The 21558-nt window shown below is 44.3% G+C and overlaps 1 protein-coding gene across 1 annotated transcript; it reads right to left on the bottom strand.

Moving 5' to 3' along the window:
* Window positions 1-6078: 6078 nt before the first annotated feature.
* Window positions 6079-6872, bottom strand: LOC145805893 (uncharacterized). Its single transcript, XM_082901272.1, has 2 exons — window positions 6776-6872; window positions 6079-6567 (listed from the first exon to the last, which is right to left on the bottom strand). The coding sequence occupies exons 1-2, from the start codon at window positions 6857-6859 to the stop codon at window positions 6157-6159; spliced, it is 495 nt and encodes a 164-aa protein (XP_082757398.1). The 5' UTR covers window positions 6860-6872; the 3' UTR covers window positions 6079-6156.
* Window positions 6873-21558: the final 14686 nt, after the last annotated feature.

The raw sequence follows: 21558 nt of genomic DNA, 5'->3' as shown, positions 1-21558 counted from the left end.
GATCAAGAGCAGGAAAGATTTGTTAAACCTTTAATGGATGAAATCACTACTGTGAATGTTGGTACTGAGAAGGACCCGCGGCTGGTCCAGATCGGGTCCACGTTGTCTTCAGAGGAGCGCGAGCGCTTAGTCGCTTTATTAAAAGATTTCAAAGATGTTTTCGCGTGGTCCTACGAAGACATGCCTGGAATCGATCCTGAGATTGTACAGCACCGGATCCCTCTTGATCCCGAGGCCTGCCCTGTCAAACAGAAACTCAGAAGGATTCGCCCGGACTGGGCCCTCAAAATTAAGGAAGAGGTCACCAAACAAATTGACGCAGGGTTCCTGCTGGTATCTGAATATCCAACTTGGTTGGCCAACATAGTTCCGGTGCCAAAGAAGGACGGCAGAATTCGGGTCTGTGTAGACTTCAGAGATTTGAACAGGGCCAGTCCGAAGGATGACTTTCCCTTGCCGCACATCGATGAATTAGTGGATTTCACGGCAGGACACGCCTTGCTTTCATTTATGGATGGTTTCTCAGGCTATAATCAGATAGTAATGGCACCCGAAGACCGGGAGAAGACTGCGTTCACGACCCCGTGGGGTACATATTGTTATAGAGTGATGCCATTCGGGCTGAAAAATGCTGGAGCTACGTATCAACGGGCAGCAACTACAATATTACATGATATGATCCATAAGGAGGTCGAGGTGTATGTGGACGACATGATTGTCAAGTCCAAAGATAGAAAGGGCCACTACACCGCCTTACAAAAATTCTTTCAAAGGATCAAAGAGTTTCGGCTGCGACTGAATCCCCAGAAATGCACGTTTGGTGTTACAACAGGGAAGATGCTAGGGTTTCTGATCACACAAAGGGGCATCGAGGTCGACCCTTCCAAAATTAAGGCCATCTTAGAAATGCCACCACCAAGGACTGAAAAGGAGGTGCGAGGCTTTCTGGGTAAAGTGCAATTCATAAGACAGTTTATTTCTAAATTAACCTTGACTTGTGAACCACTTTTTGGTCTCCTGAAGAAAGGAAAGAAATTCCAATGGGACGACCGATGTCAAGCAGCTTTTGAGCAGATCAAAGAATATCTACAGAACCCACCCGTGTTGTCGCCACCAGAGCCGGGGAGACCGTTGATATTGTACCTTTCGGTAACTGAGACTACCATGGGCTGCATGCTCGCGCAGGAGTCAGAAGACAAAGTGGAAAGGGCCATATACTATCTGAGCAAAAAGATGCTGGATTACGAGACCCGCTATACACCGCTGGAGAAGGCTTGTTTGGCCTTGGTATGGGCAACCAGGAAGCTGCGGCACTACCTGTTAGCCCACTCTGTAATGTTGGTTTCGCGTTTGGATCCCATCAAATATCTCTTCGAGAAACCAGCACTTACGGGTAGGCTAGCTCGATGGCTGCTGTTGCTCTCCGAATTTGATTTGAAGTATGTAACGCGCAAGTCAGTAAAAGGCAGAGCGGTAGCGGAGTTCCTTGCCGACCACCCGGTTGAGGGGGATGAAGCGTTTGAGTATCTATTCCCAGATGAAGCCATTCTGCACGTCGAAGATGAAACCTGGACGATGTACTTTGACGGAGCGTCAAACCAGTATGGATATGGGATAGGGGTGTTGCTGATAGCGCCTGACGATTCCCGTATTCCTTTAGCATTCAAGCTCCGGTTCAAAGTTTCCAACAACGAAGCAGAGTATGAGGCATGTATTGCTGGCCTGGAAGCAGCCCTGGAACTAGGGGCAAGACGGTTGGACGTCATTGGGGACTCGAACCTTGTTGTGTCTCAAGCGAAAGGAGATTGGAAAGTCAAGGAGGAAAGGATGATAATCTACCACCAAACCTTGGATTTGTTAATTCCTCGGTTTGAGAAGCTAAATTTCACCCACCTCGTAAGAGAGAACAACAGGTTTGCAGATTCATTAGCAACTCTATCTTCTATGATAGACATCTCGTCCGGAGTCCGGATGCGTCCAGTCATTATTGATCAAAAGTTTACGCCAGCATACGAGTCAATTTCCGCCATAGATGAGGTTCAAGACGGCAATCCCTGGTATTACGACATCTGGAACTTCTTGGAAAAGGAGACATATCCACTAGGGGCAAATGCCAAGGATAAGAGGGCTGTCAGAAGAATGGCTGCTCAGTTCGTTATCTGCGGGGGAAAGCTGTACAAAAGGGGTCATCTGGGAATGCATAAGCTCTGTGTAGAAGCTGAAGAGTCAAAACGCCTTATGGAAGCCATCCATGGGGGGGAGTGCGGTGCACACATGAATGGAGTAATGCTGGCCAGAAAGATCCTCAGACAGGGCTACTACTGGTCAACCATGGAGGAGGATTGCATTAGTTTTGTTCGGCGATGCCACAAGTGTCAAATCCATGCAAACCGCATGAACATCCCGCCGTCAAAACTGTACAACATGACTTCGCCATGGCCTTTTTCAGTCTGGGAAATTGATGTAATCGGAGCTGTTACCCCGAAGGGGTCAAACGGGCATGAGTTTATCCTGGTAACGATAGATTATTTCACAAAGTGGGTCGAGGCCCAATCATACGCGGTGTTAAAGGCGTCGCATGTTGGAAAGTTCATTAGAAACAACATCATCTGTCGCTACGGGGTGCCAAACGAGATAATTTCAGATAATGGTTCCCACTTCAAGAAAGAAGTGATAGACTTGTTGGAGAAATACAATGTGGCTTTCCATAAGTCATCCACATACCGGCCGCAGACCAACGGAGCGGTTGAGGCCGCCAACAAGAATATCAAGCATATATTGCAGAAGATGGTGGGAACCTATCGGGATTGGCCAGACAAGCTGCCATTTGCTCTGTGGGGCTACAGAACTTCAATCAGAACTTCTACTGGAGCAACTCCATATTCATTGGTCTATGGAATGGAGGCTGTTCTACCCATCGAGATTGAGGTTCCGTCGTTACGAGTGTTGGCTGAATGCCAGATAGCCGAAGCAGATTGGCAGCAAAGCAGATTCGAAGAACTCATGCTCTTTGATGAAAGAAGACTGAAAGCACTGTACCACATCCAAGGCTATCAACGCAGAATTGCCCGGGCTTTCAACAAGAAGGTTAAGTCCAGGAATCTGAAAGAAGGAGATTTGGTGCTCAAAGACAACCGAGCTCCCATCCACGACCCAAGGGGCAAGTTCAAACCCAATTGGACTGGTCCTTACATCATCAAAGCTATCTGGTCAGGTGGAGCTGTGGTTCTGATGGATCTAGATGGCTTGGAGTTCTCACAACCGATCAATATGGACAAGTTGAAGAAATACTATCCTTGAGAGGCTCGCTAGGCCGAAAACCCGAAAGGGCGACCTAGGCAAAATTCAGAGCACAAAAAAATAGAAAATATAAAAACTGAGCTCGCAAGGTTGAAAACCCGCAAAGGGCGGCCTTGGCAAAAGTTAGAGAACAAAAGGAGAGTGAAAATACTCGAGTGAACCTCAGCCTGAACTACGTAAGGCTTGATTCCCATCTTTGGGATACGTAGGCAACTTCACCTTGAAGTTCAGCCATAAACTTTTCCTCGATCAACTCTGTCCATTTTGATCGTCTCAGTCATCTTTATCCATCAGCATTTATCGTGATCTTCGGTACAGTGCTGTTCAAACTAGGGGCAACTTTCCGTTGCCGCGACGGTGCAAAGTTACTCAGACTAGGGACAACTTTCTGTTGCTATGGAGTGCCGCATTGTTCTTCAGACTAGGGGCAACTTTCCAGTTGCAGAGATCTGGGGTTGTGCATTTCAGTGACAGATCTCCGGTGTGTCCAGTTCTGATCCACATCGAAAATAGTCTTGAAAAGTTTTAATAAAAGTTGACTTTGCTCAAATTAATCTTTTTACGACTAAGACCATTTTTGGACCAAAAGCGGAAAATTTTCAGTACCATAACTTTCAATTTCATTGATTTCAAAACTGAGTTCTCCTGCTCTTGCATTACAATCGAGGTTGCTTTTTTTTTAGTACATTCATAAAGAAAACTTGAAAATGCTAAATAAGCAATAAATTTGGGGCATAGTTGAATCAAGTATCTCCGCGTCCCCTCCCAGAGCTGGATGGAGCATCTGATGCCAAGCTAGGCCCAACCTGTGCCTCTTCATTAAGCCAATCCAAGCACTCATCGGACAAAGTGCAACTGAAAGTTGAAGCAGGGGCCAGGAGCTCTCTAGTCCTCCATGCCGTAGCATATCGGGCAAGCTGTACACCCCGGATCGGGAAAGCGGCTGGGTACTCAATTCCCTCCGGTGGGCAGGTCTGATCATGGCCAAACTGACGCAGGAACCGGAACGGAAAATAAAATACGCAGTGGGTTAGACCAATCAATTGGATCCCAATCAGCCGGGACATACTATAGCTCATTGCCGGGAGGTTGTGCCAAGGACAACGCCAAGCAATGCCGTCTGCGGACAAATTGCACATCCAATCGAACCACCACCTTTTGTCAAGAGCATTGACAAGGCGCTGCCGAAAGAAGTAGCCTCGAGCTGAATAAGCCGGGCAAGAGTCCACAACCTGCAACTTGTCCATTAACCATACCTAGGGGAGGGATGGAAAATGAGAGAATAAAGAACAGAGAGATGTACGATGAGAGAAAAGTAAGACAAGGGTTTTGTGAGAAAAACCGAGCCTGAGGGTCGAGTGATGTGAGCAAATATATATGTGAGGTTGGGTGGGAAACATTACCTGCAGCAGCAGTGGACTCCCAGCAAACCTAGTCGCCTCCCGGCGATAGACAGAATCTAAGCCCATCAGTGTCTCAACCAAGGTCATGGCAATACAGCTCTTTCCTTCTCTCAAACCTTGGGCGACTTCAATCAGGCGAATGCTAGCTCCGCCGAAGCCCGAGGAAAGCAGAAAGTGAGACAACATACACAAGCAGAGGGCGTGTTGCCGGAAACCCTGCCAATAATGGTTGCTGCGGTCACCAGCGTCGGAAAAACGATGGATCAAGCCGAGGATGTCTAGTTCCCCACTGCAGATCAGAGATCGAGCGTCATGCGCCGTGAGCCCACACATCCGCCCTAAAGCCTGAGCATGGCCAAAACGGAGCTGGGGCAAGATCACTTCAGAGCATTCAGACTCCATCAAAACCTGAAAATCTTCGAAAGTGGGACACATCTCTTGGCCGCCAAAGCTAAAAACATGCGTCACTGGATTCCAGAACCTTGCCGCGGCATGGAGAAAAGGAAGCTGTAGCGGAGTACGGCTCAGCGTGAATAGTGCATTCAAGCCGAAACCCCGGAAATTCAGCTTTTCCGAGCCATCTAGAGAAGAGATCCAAGATGTGATATTTTCTGCGAGAAACGCCTCCATCTTTGTCTAAAACTAAGATGAAATGAATGTTCCCGAAGTTGAGGCTTTTATAGAAGGAAAGACACTATTCACGGGGACACGTGTCAAAAATCTGGTGGCTGCAGGATTGAGTGGCCGGCCGGCCACCTTTTCTGGCTGGCCAGCCATTTACTTTTTGCAGAAATGGCCGGCCAGCTGTCTTTCTCCACAAAAATGGCCGGCCGGCTCCCAAGGATGGCCAGCAATGCTCCAATGTATCCCCTTGGCCCTGTTTTACCCTTCGAGGGAAAGTTCCAAGCATTTCCATGCAACGGGAGAGTCAAAGGCCTTCATCTCCCTCCGTTTCGGATGTGTTCCGATGCCCAGATCGTCAGAAGTACACTTTGTTGTTGTTGAGTTTTGTTTATCGAGTTGTTGTTTTGCTTATCGAGTTGTTTGTCGAGCGGACGTGTTTTGTGTTTTTGAGTCGTTGCTCTCTATTTAAGCAATTTTTGTTAAAATCTTGTTTATTTGCGTTGTTGCATTTTGCTTATCGAGATGTAAACTTCCTAAGGTTCTGTTATATCTTAGTAAGTTGTGTTGCTTAGTTTGTTGCGTCGGTTCACTACCTGACTTGGTGATTACACAACGCGCATTTCCATTCAATTTCATTTTTGTGCAAAATAAATTGATGCGATACGATGCTAAAAGTTTAAAATACAAACACCTTTTCAAAAGCTATTTCATTTCGTCATGCTTTACAACGAACAAAGGTACAAGTTTTACAAAAAATAAAACTGCCTAACAATGTGCAAAGTGCTACAAACTACTAGCAAAAAGAAAAATAAAGTAGGAAATAGCAGCATCAAAGTCCTCGGGAGCGGGAACGAGAAGCACTCCTCATCCTCTTCTGCGGGACAATCTCCGCACCATCATCATCATCTGAGTCGGAGCTGTCATCCTCAGGATCCCCCTCAGCCTCGCCTCTATTCCCCGAGCCAAAACCGGAGCCCCCCTCCTCAGCAGATGTCTCTGACTGACGATCGGTAGCCTCCTCCTCCTCCTTAGCATCCTCCTCCTCCTCATCAGGCTCCACCTCCACAATGTGAGCCCTGTGTCTGCGGACAGGCCCTCCTCGAGCTCCTCGAAAAGGCCTAGATGGCCCGGATCCTCGGGAAGGCTGAGATGGCCCCGCCCCCTGAAAAGGCCCAGATGGCCCAGCTCCCCAAGGAGGCCCAGGTGGCCTGGTCTGCGGCTGACCGGACCATGAAGGCATCTGAAAACAAAGAGTTCAATTCAAATACATCAGTCCAAATATATACATCAGATGCAGATACAAGCAAAGGCTACATAAAGTGGGTGCATGTAAATACAGTGTACAAGTGGGGTGTGTGTCAGATGTGCTCTACACAAATAGTCTATCGATGCAGTAGAAATCAGCATGTCATCAGAAGTATGATAAATGCCAGAAAACTGAAGGGTACCTGAATGCCCGCGACAGACAACTGTGCCTCCCTACGCAGGACCATGCCTTCGAGTGTGGCCACCAGTCCAACCACCTCCTCCATGTACCCTCGCGATGGCTGCAAAAATGAGCTCATAGTCATCAGTGAACAGAAGAGTGTCTAAACATCTGAATGATGAATGAAAAAAAGTGGAGCATACCGGCGGTGAGTCCGGATCAATGGCGTATCGATCACTAGGCATCGGAGGCTCTAGCGGGATCGGAGTCGGAGAGATAGCCGCATACTGCCACGCCATCAACTCAGTCGGCATATCTGGCCATCCGGGATGAGGATGAGTCGACGGAGTCGGAGGAACCGGTTTACTCCCACCTCTAGATGTACCAGCCCTGCTGGTAGAAGGGGTGTCTGCAGCCCGAGCCCGAGCCTGGCCCGAGGATGACATACCGGCAGGCCTCATCATCGGGATATGAGCTCCCGTCAATGGAGGCATCAAGTATATGTGACGGTAAGTGGCGTAGTCCCCCTCCTCAACATATAGTAAAGCATCACTGCCCAGCATGGCGCTGACTACCTCCGAGTAAGAGAGCCTGTCAGCAGTCCGCATACTGGCTGGAGGTACTGCGGGAGGATCCTGAGAAAGATACCCCCATACCTGGCGCAGAAAGCGTTCCCCCAGGAACCATGCCCTGCTAACCGGCCCTTCAAGCAGGACCCTATACTGGGAGATGTCTGACGCTCCAGTATACTGAAGTCGGAGACCATCACCCAGGGACACCCAGGGCTGCCATGTGATCTGCGGATGATAAATGCATAAACCAATCAGAAATTGAGAATATACAGGGCAAATCAAAGATGAAAATGAAAGGAACTGAAAGTTCTGAGGTACCTCTGAATGTCGCACAGTGTCAAAGTACTGTCGCAGGTTAAGGAGGGTCTCTCGAGGTCTCGGCCGGTGCGGGCCCTCGAACACCAATGAGTATGGGGTCATGAGAATCCCCGCCACCTCTAACTCTGGGGCTAATGATGGGAAATATACATAGACCCATAGCTGAGAAAAGCAATGCAGAATGTAAGTACGAAATGCTGAGAGCAAAATACAGACTGTAAAAGTGCGCTGTGTGTGCAATGTACAAGTAATGAAAAGCAGAAATGTAAATCAAGAGGACAGAGAAGTACCTCCCAGGCTCTCCAGTAGCCGCCAAGTAAATCGCCCCGCCCGCGGGAGGTCGCGCTCATATAAAAGTAAAGGGTAGCCAGGCCGGCGCCACCCCAGTCATAACGATGGACCTGTGATAGGTCAACCAGAGCGCTCAGCAGGTATAGCCCAACTGTGTTCCCTCTGTCGGCAAACAGGGTAGTCCCGAAGAGGAACATAAGGAAACCACGGGCATACTGCTCCGTCTCCTCGGGAGTCTCAGGCACCATCTCCGCCCGCCGGAAATGGGAGGAGAACCAAGTGTATCGGACTCTCCCAGAGACCCTGTCAACAGGTGGGCGAGCCCCCAATAAATACATCCAGGCGACCTCCCACTCGCCCATATCCTCATCGTAGGGGATGGACCAACCTCCAACGTCAAGGCTGGTCAATACAGCGAAGTCAAAAGGGGTCATGGTCATGTCCCCGGTAGTAGAGAAATGAAAGGAGTTGGTGGTGTCCCACCATCTCTCTACCAAGGCTGCCATCAGTGTCCTCCTGGCAGGACAACGTGACAACCCGACGCAGAAAGGCCCGAATCCTGCCAAATCTACCAAATCTCGGACGGCCTCCGGGAGCTCGGCGTACCAGTCCCGCGCGATGGTGGAACCATACCCCCGCACACTGCGGGAGCCAACCTGCATTCAGATTGAATACATTTGTCAATAATGAAATGAATGGGCTGTACGCCAATGAAATGAAATGGGCTGTGTGCCAATGAAATGAATGGGCTGTGTGCCAATGAGATGAAATGGGCTGTATGCCGATAAAGTGAAATAAGCTACATGCAAATCTATCTGGGCTGCGTGTTCAGAAAATTTGAAGTTTGGGCTGCGTGTTCAACTTTCAGTTAAATTGTGGGCTGCGTGTTCACTATCTATCTGGGCTGCGTGTTCAGAAAATTTGAAGTTTGGGCTGCGTGTTCAACTTTCAGTTAAACTGTGGGCTGCGTGTTCACTATCTATCTGGGCTGCGTGTTCAGAAAATTTGAAGTTTGGGCTGCGTGTTCAACTTTCAGTTAAATTGTGGGCTGCGTGTTCACTATCTAATCTGGGCTGCGTGTTCAGAAAATTTGAAGTTTGGGCTGCGTGTTCAACTTTCAGTTAAATTGTGGGCTGCGTGTTCACTATCTATCTGGGCTGCGTGTTCAGAAAATTTGAAGTTTGGGCTGCGTGTTCAACTTTCAGTTAAATTGCGGGCTGCGTGTTCACTATCTAATCTGGGCTGCGTGTTCAGAAAATTTGAAGTTTGGGCTGCGTGTTCAACTTTCAATTAAATTGTGGGCTGCGTGTTCACTATCTATCTATCTGGGCTGCGTGTTCAGAAAATTTAAAGTTTGGGCTGCGTGTTCAAATTTCAACTAGTGTGGGCTGCGTGTTCACTATCTAATCTGGGCTGCGTGTTCAGAAAATTTAAAGTGTGGGCTGTGTGTTCACTTTCGAATTCGGGCTGTGTGTTCGACAAATCAGCGTTTGAGCCGTGTGTTCTAATGTGGGCTGTGTGTTCGCAATTAATTAATGAGCCGAGTGTTCAGAAATTCGAATGTTGAAATTACATGTTCAAGATGCAAGCAAAGTACTATGTCATAAGCTAAACTGCGTGTTCAAGCATGGCAAAGGTGCGAAATGCAAGAAAAATACAGAAAATGAAGTAAATACCTCTCGGGCCTCGTGAGAGAGGTGATGCTCCGGCTCTCGGAGAAGCAGATCCACGGGTGCTCGCTCGTCAAAGCTAGTAAAGTGACGGAAGACAGCACGAGGGAGGACATGTGCTGGCGGACGATACCTCCCGGGAATAAAAGGTCGGGACCTCGGGGGTAGGGTCATGGGATCGAAATCATCTCTGGCACCTGGAAAACCTCCGCCGTGGGGAGAATTGCCCGCCATTTTCAAAGAATCTGCAAAAGGGAGCAAAAATGAGCGAAAATGAGCCAGAATTGGAAAAAGTCAACAAAAGTCAACTCTCGGGAAATAAAAAGTCAACAAAAGTCAACTCCTGAGAAAATCTTCCAAATATTGAGACAAACTTACCTCAAGTGGCGAAAATGCAAAAAGAAGCTCCGAAGCCGGAATTTAATCGCTCCAAAGTGCTTGAAACTGAGTGTTTTTGCGAAAACAATTTGCACGGGGCGTTGGAAAATGCGCGTGAAACTCAGATCTGGAGAGGAAAGTGTTGTAGAAGGCAAGAAAGGAAGGGGGCCTCGGCTGCCTTTTATAGGCCTCAAGTCTTGGTTGAAGAAGCATGCAAAAGGGGGAGAAAAAGACCAAAATACCCCCGGATAAAGCACATGGCCGGCCGGCCCCTATTGCTAGCCGGCCAGCTATCTACTTTTTGGATAACTGGCCGGCCAGCCATTAGCTTTATTGGAAACCGGTTGGCCACCTCCCCTTGGGAAGATGAACGGCCGGCCATGTCCCTCACATGCCCACCTAGCTCTCTGCAAATTTTGAGGAAGATCGGAGTTCCCGGGACCTGAAAAAGTTCAAGAAAAGTACACTTCCGGTCGCGAAATAGCTCCGCCGGGACTTCGGCTTCAAGTTCTGACATATGTCTCATCATCACTCATCGAAATCAAAGTGTATCCCTTTTGAATGAGTTGTAACCTTTCAGGGAAGTGGATCGGAGGCCGCGATTGAGTTACCTTCGCCGAAACACGCGTTTCCGTACTCGTTGTTTCATGACAAAAGGACACCCTGATTCATGCTCGTGTCACATTATCTTGCATTCTCATGAGCATACCTGCATTAACATGCACATTTCTTGATATTGGCATACCTCCATGTTTGAGCATACGTTGTCACGCATGTTCCACTCTTGCATTGCGATGCATACACTTGCCGGCACTGCGTGTGTCGAACCTTTGGAATCACATTAAATATATGTTGGTAGCATATTGTACTTGTTGCAATTTCTCTCTTTTGTAGGCACGATATTGTATGTACGGTTCAATTGAGGCTGGTGTGACCAGACGAATCGAGCAGGTATTGTATCTTCTCCGTGTGAGATGTGGCGGAGATTGAATAATCCTCCGCATTCTTAAACTGCATGAAATGTCGTTGTTTCTTTGCATTCTTGCTTAAAACTGTTGCATCTATTTGCGAATACTTGCTTCATTACAGCTTGCTGCATTTGCATGATCATTGGGTTACCTTCGGCTTCTTGCATATCATTTGCACTTTGCCCCTGCCTGCGGGCATGCCTGCGGGCACATCTCTGTTTATCTTGTATGTTTGTCTAAGTCTTCGGCCTTGTCAAAAATGGGTCGTCTCTGGGCTTTGACATTCACTCCCGTCACTTGTGACTTCCGAGTTCTGTCAAAGAGGGGCAACTGTAGACACCCCATTTTTGACCGACCTTAAGACTCAGACGTCACCGATTGAGCGCTTGGTGATGTTGCATAATGTGCTCGTTCAGAAGTTTTAGAGTCGCGGCCGTGAGCCCTGCCTCCGGACTTCCGAACCCTCTTCTGTGCCTTGCCTCGGTTTGCGAACCAAACTCGGTTTTCTCTGTTTCTTTTCCTGAGGGGAAGGAGAGGTCCCGTAGACCATCTCTCAGTGGCCGTGGGCTACATTTTGTGGCCGCAGGCCATTTTGCCCATTTCGGAGTTCGGTTTTCGGTTTTTCGGGATCGTTGGCCATGTACCCCGGTTCGGGACCGCTTAACCATCTCCATTTGCTCTGATTTTTGGCATACATCTTATTTGCTCCCTTTTGAGGGACACTGGGGGCTGAGAAGCCCACTTCGTGGCCGAACGCCACTTTCGGTGCTTAACAGCCCATTTTCGGGACCCCGAACTGCGCGTTTTGGTCCCCGAGCATTCGTTTTGCAACGGTTTTCGTTCATTTTTGGCAAGTACCTCTGTTTTATCACCGGGGAGGTCACTGAAGGGTGGGAGGCCAGCAATTGTTGCAGCAACCAGTTATACATCCTCCGACGCCCTCCGGCGCCCGTTTTTCGCACTTCCGGGCTAATGTTGAACCCCTTGGACCCTTTTTCTTGAACTTTGAACCACATATTTGTGATGTACACACATGAGAGGACCCTAAAAGTTCATGGCCGGCCATTAATTCAACTTGACCCTTTTGACCCCCTCCTTCCGGGCTAATGTTGAACCCCTTGGACCCTTTTTCTTGAACTTTGAACCACATATTTGTGATGTACACACATGAGAGGACCCTAAAAGTTCATGGCCGGCCATTAATTCAACTTGACCCTTTTGACCCCCTCCTTCCGGGCTAATGTTGAACCCCTTGGACCCACTTTCTTGGACTTTTAACCACATGGTTGTGTTGTACACACATAGGAGAACACCATCAGTTGGTGGCCGGCCAGAAAATCTCATTGAACCTTTTGACCCCTAGCCGGCCGGCTAGGGGGTGTGGCCGGCCGGCCACCTGCAACAAAAGTACCAGGCCGGCCGTATTCCTTGCACTGTTCCCTTTACAGCTGTGAGGCTTTATCCCCCAGAAAAGATCTTTATCTGGGGGATATTTCGTGGGGGAATATTACTCTCCTTTTCCCCCACCTTTACACCCCCTTGTTGGCCTATATAGCAAGCAAGCCTTGTAGTATTTTGGGGTTAGAAAAATTCTCCTTCAAGCCTCCATACACAACTCCATCTTCATCCTTCTCAATTCTTTGAAAAACCTTAAGTCCTTAAGCATCATTCCTTCTACACCACCAAGCTCTACCACCACCACCTCATTTCCAGCAACAAGGAAGGTTTCTCAAAGGCCAAAGAAGCTGTAAATTCATCCAAGAAGCAACAAAAGTTTGAGTCTTCAAGGGTGAGTAACCTTTTCTTCACTTTGACCCTTTTTCTTGATTCATTTGTAAGCCTCACTTGCTTTTTGTTTCAAGCTCCGGCCCTAACTGAAAAGGGCCCTCTTTTGAGCTCATCTTCACTTTTCATTAAGGGCTCAACCCTGTTTGAGCCCTCCATGACACACTTGCTTCATTGATCCTCTTATATGTAACAATCTTGCATGCTATTTTTGGCCCATGAGAAATTTATTTTCGAGCATGTTGTAAACTGATATTAGGCTTATTTTGAGCCCCTCTTCAACATTGAAGAATGGCTCAACACCATTTGGGACTTCCATGTTGTACCTACCTTTATACTCCTCTTTTCTTCCCCATTCTTGCATGCAATGGAAGCCTACCATGCTTTTGTTTTTGGCCATTTTACAGTTCTGAAAAGGTGCTTATTTTGGTCCATTCTTCATGTTTCATTTAGGTCCTTTCATGGTTTGGGGCTTCCATAGGTCACTTCATGTTATATCCCTCTTTTATTCCCCATTCTTGCATGTTTAGTTAGCCTACCATGCTTTTGTTTTTGGCCATTTTACAGTTCTTAAAAAGTGCTTATTTTGGTCCATTCTACATGTTTTATTAAGGGTCTTTGGCTGTTTGGTGATTATTTTGTATACCTCATGTTATAGCCACTTTTGAGCCTTATTTTGCATCACATTTCTATCATGTTTGTATACTGATTTTGAGGCTGCCATATACTGTAAATATTCATATTTTTGGTCCCTCTTCAGTGTTGTAGAAGGAAATTTTTCAGTTTGGGTTTTGCTTATATCACTTGCTTCATTACCCCTCTCTTGGCCTCTATTCTTGCATGCTATTTTTGCCATACCTATGCTTGCTGTTTGGCCATGTTTATAACTGTGAAAGTGCCTTTTTTGGAACTGTATAGCTTCTGTCTTTGCATTGCATGTCCATATTGTGCATGTTTGGTATAGCTATAGGCCATTTCGGGTGCCTAAATTCGCATTTCGGGACAATTCCATGCATTTGGTGTCATTCGCCTCATTTCGGGGCTGTTTTCCCCCACATTTTACTGCTGAAATTCCATTAGAATGATTGCTATCATTGTTTTCATATCATTTCATCGCATTCTGCCACCGCCTCGGTTTGCGTGCCCGTGTGCACGCATTTCGAGGCACCCCATTTTCATCCACCGGCATCCTATGTGAGTGTGGCTGAGGCTCACTCATGTTGGTATAAGCCCATATCATTGTTTTCATGTCATTTCATCGCATTCCGTCATTGCCTCGGTTTGCGTGCCCGTGTGCACGCATTTTGAGGCACCCCATTTTCATCCACCGGCATCCTATGTGAGTGTGGCTGAGGCTCACTCATGTTGGTATAAGCCCATATCATTGTTTTCATGTCATTTCATCGCATTCCGTCATTGCCTCGATTTGCGTGCCCGTGTGCACGCATTTCGAGGCACCCCATTTTCATCCACCGGCATCCTATGTGAGTGTGGCTGAGGCTCACTCATGTTGGTATAAGCCCATATCATTGTTTTCATGTCATTTCATCGCATTCCGTCATTGCCTCGGTTTGCGTGCCCGTGTGCACGCATTTCGAGGCACCCCATTTTCATCCACCGGCATCCTATGTGAGTGTGGCTGAGGCTCACTCATGTTGGTATAAGCCCATATCATTGTTTTCATATCATTTCATCGCATTCTGCCACCGCCTCGGTTTGCGTGCCCGTGTGCACGCATTTCGAGGCACCCCATTTTCATCCACCGGCATCCTATGTGAGTGTGGCTGAGGCTCACTCATGTTGGTATAAGCCCATATCATTGTTTTCATATCATTTCATCGCATTCCGTCATTGCCTCGGTTTGCGTGCCCGTGTGCACGCATTTTGAGGCACCCCATTTTCATCCACCGGCATCTTATGTGAGTGTGGCTGAGGCTCACTCATGTTGGTATAAGCCCATATCATTGTTTTCATGTCATTTTATCGCATTCCGTCATTGCCTCGGTTTGCGTGCCCGTGTGCACGCATTTCGAGGCACCCCATTTTCATCCACCGGCATCCTATGTGAGTGTGGCTGAGGCTCACTCATGTTGGTATAAGCCCATATCATTGTTTTCATGTCATTTCATCGCATTCCGTCATTGCCTCGGTTTGTGTGCCCGTGTGCACGCATTTCGAGGCACCCCTTTTTTTTCCGACGGCATCCTATGTGAGTGTGGCTGAGGCTCACTCATGTTGGTATAAGTCCATATCATGTTTTCATATCATTTCATCGCATTCTGCCACCGCCTCGGTTTGCGTGCCCGTGTGCACGCATTTTGAGGCACCCCATTTTCATAGCATTTCACCATTGCCTCGGTTTGCGTGCCCGTGTGCACACATTTCGAGGCATTTCATTTTCATTGCATTGTGTATGCCATCGCCTCGGTTTGCGTGCCCGTGTGCACTCATTTCAAGGCGTCTCATTTTCATTGTATTCATGTATTTTCTCGGTTTGCGCGCCCGTGTGCACGCACTTCGAGGCGCCTCATTTAGATTACATTCTGTCATTTTCTCGATTTGCGCGCCCATGTGTACGCATTTCGAGGCATGTCATTCCATAGCATTGTGTATGTTAGGATTGTATCTTAGTTCCATTTCATGCATATCATGCATATTGCATCGTGTCCGGAATAGGAGTTAGCCCGGGCACGGGAAACGAGGTACATTTCGTACTCCGAGTGACGGAATATGTCTCAATTCCCCAGTCACCGACACTCCGGATTATCCATGATGGAGTTAGGTTTTAGCTGTAGTTTCATGTGCATTCATCCTATATTGAGTTGTGCATTTCGGCTCCTCGGCCATCATGCCTCGGTATGTGTGATTGGTGGCACGAGGATCGAGACATGCATATATCTGTGCAAATACATTGCTATGCCCCTTTCCTGCTCTCTGTTGCAGCAAAACGAAGAATTAGTAACTTTTCGGGGCTCGGCACGCATTTCAAGAACAGGCATAAACAGAGGCTAATTGGGGCATTCCGGTGGATTTCCGCGCAAGACAACCCGGGCATGCATCATCCATCAGAAGCAAGGCAGTCCCTGGCTTGCATGCCAGTTTTACCGCTTTCTTAGTTAATTCATTAATTAATTAGAAATTTGTACATTATTTGGACTGTAATATTTTAGGATTCTGTAATATTTGGACTGTATATTTATTCGGACCCTCCGAGTGAGGGCACAACTGTAATAAGTGTGCGTGAGTGTGATGTATGTCTTCCAACCCCACGTCTTTCTCCCTTTTTATTTATCCGCTTATGATGGTTAGATTAGGGCATATTTAAATTAGCATACAGTATGACAGCATGTTTGCATCATTCATCTGTATTGCATGCACCGGGCTCGGCGCATCATACTAACTGCATTGTACTTTCAATTTCAAAGTTGAATACATGATAGCTGTAACATTTCATACACCATCTTAGAATAGCCGAGCCTGCTATAGTTGCATTTTGCATGTGTTGCATTAGGCATTTCTGTATACTTAGGATCATGCATGGTTTCTAATGTAGTTTCTATTTTGGCTTGGAGTACTCGGTAAGCTTTATGCTTTAGCATCCTTGCATGCGTGTGAGTGACTGCCATGAATAGCATGCTTACCATGAGGCTATGTGCTTATGTGATATAACTGCCTGAATGCCTGTGGGTGAAGGTTGGGTTACTTAAATTGGAATAAATCATCAAATGTTTTAAAGCTTACCTGCGGGTAGCAAACCATTTTCAAAAACAAGCATGAAATGTTTTGTTCCAATTCAGGAAACTCAGTCTATATTTGTATGCTGTGTGCATCACATATTAACCTAGGCTAATAAACCGGAATAAGAACTCGCAATGTTTTCAAAACTAGATATCATGGTTAGTAGAGGCCGGTCTATGATCGGGCGAGCGGGGGTGCTCACGAAGTGACCTTCCCCAATCGTACCCAAGTTCCCGAGCCGAGGCAACTTTGGTGATGACGGACACGTGGCCTTTTGGCACCGAGTCAGGGTTTCCTAAATTTTCCAAAATAAAATATTTAGGTGGCGACTCTGTATCTGGCAAAGCAGTCCATGTTTGGCACTACTTTTTCAAAAAAAAATCAGTTTCTCAAAACGATTTGCCGGATTTGGACTCTTCGGTTTAGACTTAGAACCGTGACATTTAAGAGTCCGAGCTGTAGTGACCCCATATGAACAGAACGGGACTTAACCCTCCCGGGGCGTTCGGGGACGTCTACAATATCGTATTGCTAAATGTACCATTTTGATAATTGATATGTATCGATAAATTTTTGGGTACCGTTTAAGATTTATCGCTACAAATAGGTAATATTTTTTATAAACATATAATATTACCTCACATTGAATAATTTGTGCAGAATATAAACATTTATCAAAACACAAATATATATTTTACACCTATTGTAATGATATTAGATAAAACAATTAAACATTGGGGGTGTTTGTTTGGAAGGATTAGAGGGTGGGATTGGACTTTATATCCATTGCATGGAGAAGTCCATTGTTTGGTTGAAATTTTGTGGGCGGGATTAGAAGTCCAACCGGACTCCATATCCCTCATATGAGGGATTATTGTGTCTTGGGGGAGGGGTGGGATACAAACCATGGGTAATTTATGAAATGTCAATTTTACTCTCAGATTTAGTATTACTATTACTTAGAAAATAGTTGAAAAAGGGTAAAATAGTCATTTGAATATTTATAAATTATAAATTTTTAGTGTTGTTAAATTAAAAATTATATATTAAATAAAAAATTATAAATTATAATTTAAAGGGTAAAATAATCTTTTGAACATTTATCCTTATCCAGTCCGTCCAACCAAACATTGGATTGACTAAAAATAATCATTTTCAGACATCTAATTCCATGAGAAAACAAATATGGGATACACATCCAATCTAACCAAATAGTCCAGGGATTCACAGTCCCAGAATTCAAGTTCGATGGATTTTAATTCCCTTATCCACTCTGTCTAAACAAACACACCTATAGAGTAATACACTTTTCAGGATAACAAAAGATAAAAAGAAGTAGCAAAGAAGCCTTAAATTATAAGTTATATACAAAAACATATGTTGTAATAGGTAATTGAAAAAAAAAAAAAAAAAAAAAGTCGAAACCTGATATTCAAAAATACTGTTTAGTACCGACCGGTATGTTTGGTACCGGCCAGCACTATTTGAGAACTTAGTAGAGACGGAATTAGACGGTTTTATACCAATTTCTCTCTAAAACGGTACCTAACGGCCGCTATGGTATTCGAAACTTGGGTGTAACATCTACGAAAGCTAATATGTAAAAACTCTCACAGCTCACAAAAAACCTCAAGAAAATTTCAGAAAACATCAGATAGCAGAACATTTATGCTAAAAACCAAAATATATATTTATATATATAATATCAATATTTTTTTTTCATATAACCCCCATCCCCACTTGGCCCAAAAAAAAAAAAAAAAATAGAAGATCGGTGTAGATCAAAAGGAATACTAAAACAAAAACAAAAAAACAATCTTTTAAGTATCTGAGGAGACAGCTCACCGAATTTGTTGCAAAGAACAGCAGATCCGTCTTGGAGGATTCCAGATGAGAGCGAGATATAGAGACTTCGACGGCAACTGAGACCCTTTGGAGAAAATGTCTAAAGGTTTACCGGGGTGGCTGCAATTGCGTAGGGTTTTGGGACTCCACACATTATCTATATAACAAGGGAAATGGGGTTTTTGAATCCTGACAGGACTTTTGTTTATCTGTCAAAATATGCACCATTAGATTGATTCAATCTAATGGTTGAAAATGTTTTACTCTCATTTGTCCTACTTGGACATTTCAATGGTTCAGATTATTTGGGTGAATATCAATGCTTCAGATCTGTTTTACACAGATATCTTCTCTCTCTTACGATTGAATATCTTAGCTTTTAGATTCTCACCCTCAGGATTGAATCAATTCACACAGACATCTTCTCTCTCTTTGATTTTGATTTCAAAATTTGAAACTTCATTCTCTCTCACACCTCTTCCTCTTCCCACCACACATCTTCCTCTTCCCACCAAGCTTTCTCTCTCTAGAAGTTTAATTTTCGGTGGTGATTTCCAGAATATAGCTTCGACAGAATATAGCCCCACTGAGAGGGGGTGATTTCTACCATCCGCCTCAATCTCTGCCTCCTCCTCTCTCTACACAGCTCCAAGGTAGAAAGCTATCCTCCCTGTCATTTTTTTTTTTTTGGAAGAAGGTGTAAGAATCTAGGGTTTTTATTTGGGTTTTGGATTTTGATATGATAATAAATCTTTGCCTTCTCTCTCTCTCTCTCTCTAACTCTTTCTCTCTCACTTTTTCCCCCTATTTTATTTGGGTTTGTTTGTTTGTTTTTCTTTCTTTCTTCCTTTCTTCTTCTTCTTCTTCTTCTTTTTTTTTTTTTGGGTTATTGTTGTTATCAACATAGAAACAATTCTTTTTATTAGATGTAGTTCTACAAAAATAGTTCTATCCTTTTTGGTTGTTTAAATCTCAAACAATTACATTTTTTCTCATTTGTTTTGTTATGCATGTGTTTCAATTGAATTGGAATTTTAATGAATCAATTTGATTTGGGTAATGCTTTACACTTGAATGATGTTGTTGTTGTTGTTGTTTTTTTTTTTTTTTTTTTGGTTGTCAATGACTCCATTCATCTTTGTAACAAAATGATTTTTTTATTTTGAAAATGCTATACTCTGTAGAGTATGGACGTCCACGTTGATGATAATGAACTATGAAAGTGATTCGAGCCGTGATAGAGTCACCTAAGATATCGTTATTTTCTTTTATTTACTCCATGTATAAAGGACATCCATGTATATTTTCCTTTGCACTGTCTACAAACAGTAATGGTACTTTGATTAATTATTTTCTTTCCTTTGTTTTGATTGCTATATTTCTATAAATTAATTTCTAATATCTGATTTCCTCTTGTTGCAGTTCATCAATTTTTGACGCAATTCATCAATTTTTTTTTTGATAATATTTTTCATTAAAGTTTTGATAAATATGTCATTTCCTTTCTCCCTCTAATCATTAGTTTTCTCCCAAGTTTTAGTTTGTTACTTTTTGCTATTTTCATATTGTATTGTGTTTTTTGCTGGTGGTCATCAATTTCTAGGTTCTCGATATAATCAAAGGTATAAACCCTCTCACACAATTTTTCTTTATTACATCTGTTTCATTACTCATATAATTTTGATAAAAGTTAAATTTTTTGGTTTGTTATTTATTGGGTCTTTGGTGATTATTGGGTTTATAAAAAATTTCTCCCTTCCCCCATTTTGTAGTTATGTTTTAAACAAAGCTCCCTTTCCATTTGCATAAAACATGGAGGCAAAATGGGACTAATGAGCAATAAACCATGATTAAAATAAATAAATAAGTAGTATTGCTCAAACTTTTTGTTTTCATTTGCTTTTTCCACTAGATTATTTTTCTTAATCTTTCTTTCTTTCTTTCTTTCTTTCTTTCTTTCTTATGGACCTTAGTAAAGGGTGTTGTAGTAGTCTTTGCATTTTTTTTGTAAGTGGTTTTGGTGAATGTTAAAGTAGTGGAATGAAATAGAATGGATTGGTATGACTTATGAGAAACCTAATATAATGGCTTATTTGAATGACTCATACACTGTACACTAGATTTCTTTTCCCTCCATAAGAAAGTGTTGGCTTGGCCATTACATATTTTGGTGATTGTTGGGAGTATGTGTTGAAGATTTAAACCAAAAAGAAAATGTGCATAATGAGGATTGAAAAAATTAAAAAAAAAAAAGAAGAAGGAAGATAAATATACATCAATTTCTCTCTCTCTCTTTTTTTTTTTTTTTTTTTTTGTGGTGAACACACAGACTAATCTTAGTAACAAAATAAATGTCTTTCTTAAGACAATATATGTTGGTAAATTTTGAGTTACTTTGGGAATAACTTTGTGCTAAGTTTTGGAATCCCTTATTGTCAAAATCAAAATTGATGTCTAATTGTCCCTTAAATTGGTTTTTTTGCTCATATATTTTCAGGATTTATCTATATAACAAAACAAGACATTTGTCTATGTGTCAAAATGTGGACCATCAGATTGATTCAATCTAAGGGTTAGAAATATAAATTGAATCAAAGGCTATGATTATTTTTACTCCAGATCCAATGGCCCTCCTTACCATCTACCCTGATATGGCTATTGTGTTTCAAACTTTGAAACTCCAATCTACAGATTCTACGCAGCTCTCATTCTCAATCTCCTCATTTCATCTCATCTCTCTCTCTCTCTCTCTCATATCTCAGCTCCAGCCTTGCCCTTTTCTCTTTGCCACTGTTGTAACAGCCCTCATTTCAACTTGGTCATACTTGCATGCATTTATGAATGATCTTGTTTTGGTATGTGCATTTGCAAACCTTGTCTTGTTTTGCTCGAATGTTGCTTGCATGCTTTGTTCTTGCCTGGTGTGTTGCCGAGGTCATCTTAAGCCTAGACACCTTTGAAACCTTTTCCACTTAGAACTGTCGCGGGATCCCTTCGGTTGACCTCCACCTCCACCCTGGCATATTGGCCGAGATGTGCATCATCTAGGCCGAGATGTTAATATCTAGGCGTTCTAGATCCTTGACCCTTGCACTAGCGATTTTGTTCCTGGAATGGTATGACCTAGACCGAAGTGTGGCACATCTAGGCCAAGGTGTGACACAGCTTAGTCAAGTGTTGTCCTTCTAAGCCGATGTCCTTGCCACTTGCTTATCGGAGTCTTGTCGTTAGCCGATGTCG

Source organism: Camellia sinensis, chromosome 13 (genome assembly GCF_055761805.1).
Source record: "Camellia sinensis isolate YWXY chromosome 13, ASM5576180v1, whole genome shotgun sequence".
Classification (NCBI taxonomy): domain Eukaryota; kingdom Viridiplantae; phylum Streptophyta; class Magnoliopsida; order Ericales; family Theaceae; genus Camellia; species Camellia sinensis.
Note: the sequence above shows the minus strand (reverse complement) of the source record. Positions and strands in the feature narration are given on the sequence as shown.

Bases quoted from the DNA above. Each gene is read 5' to 3' on its own strand.
- LOC145805893 (XM_082901272.1), bottom strand. From the start codon at position 6,859: ATGGAGGAGGTGGTTGGACTGGTGGCCACACTCGAAGGCATGGTCCTG. The intron at 6,568-6,775 runs GTACCCTTCAGT...CTTTGTTTTCAG, and splicing joins TGTCTGTCGCGGGCATTCAG to ATGCCTTCATGGTCCGGTCA.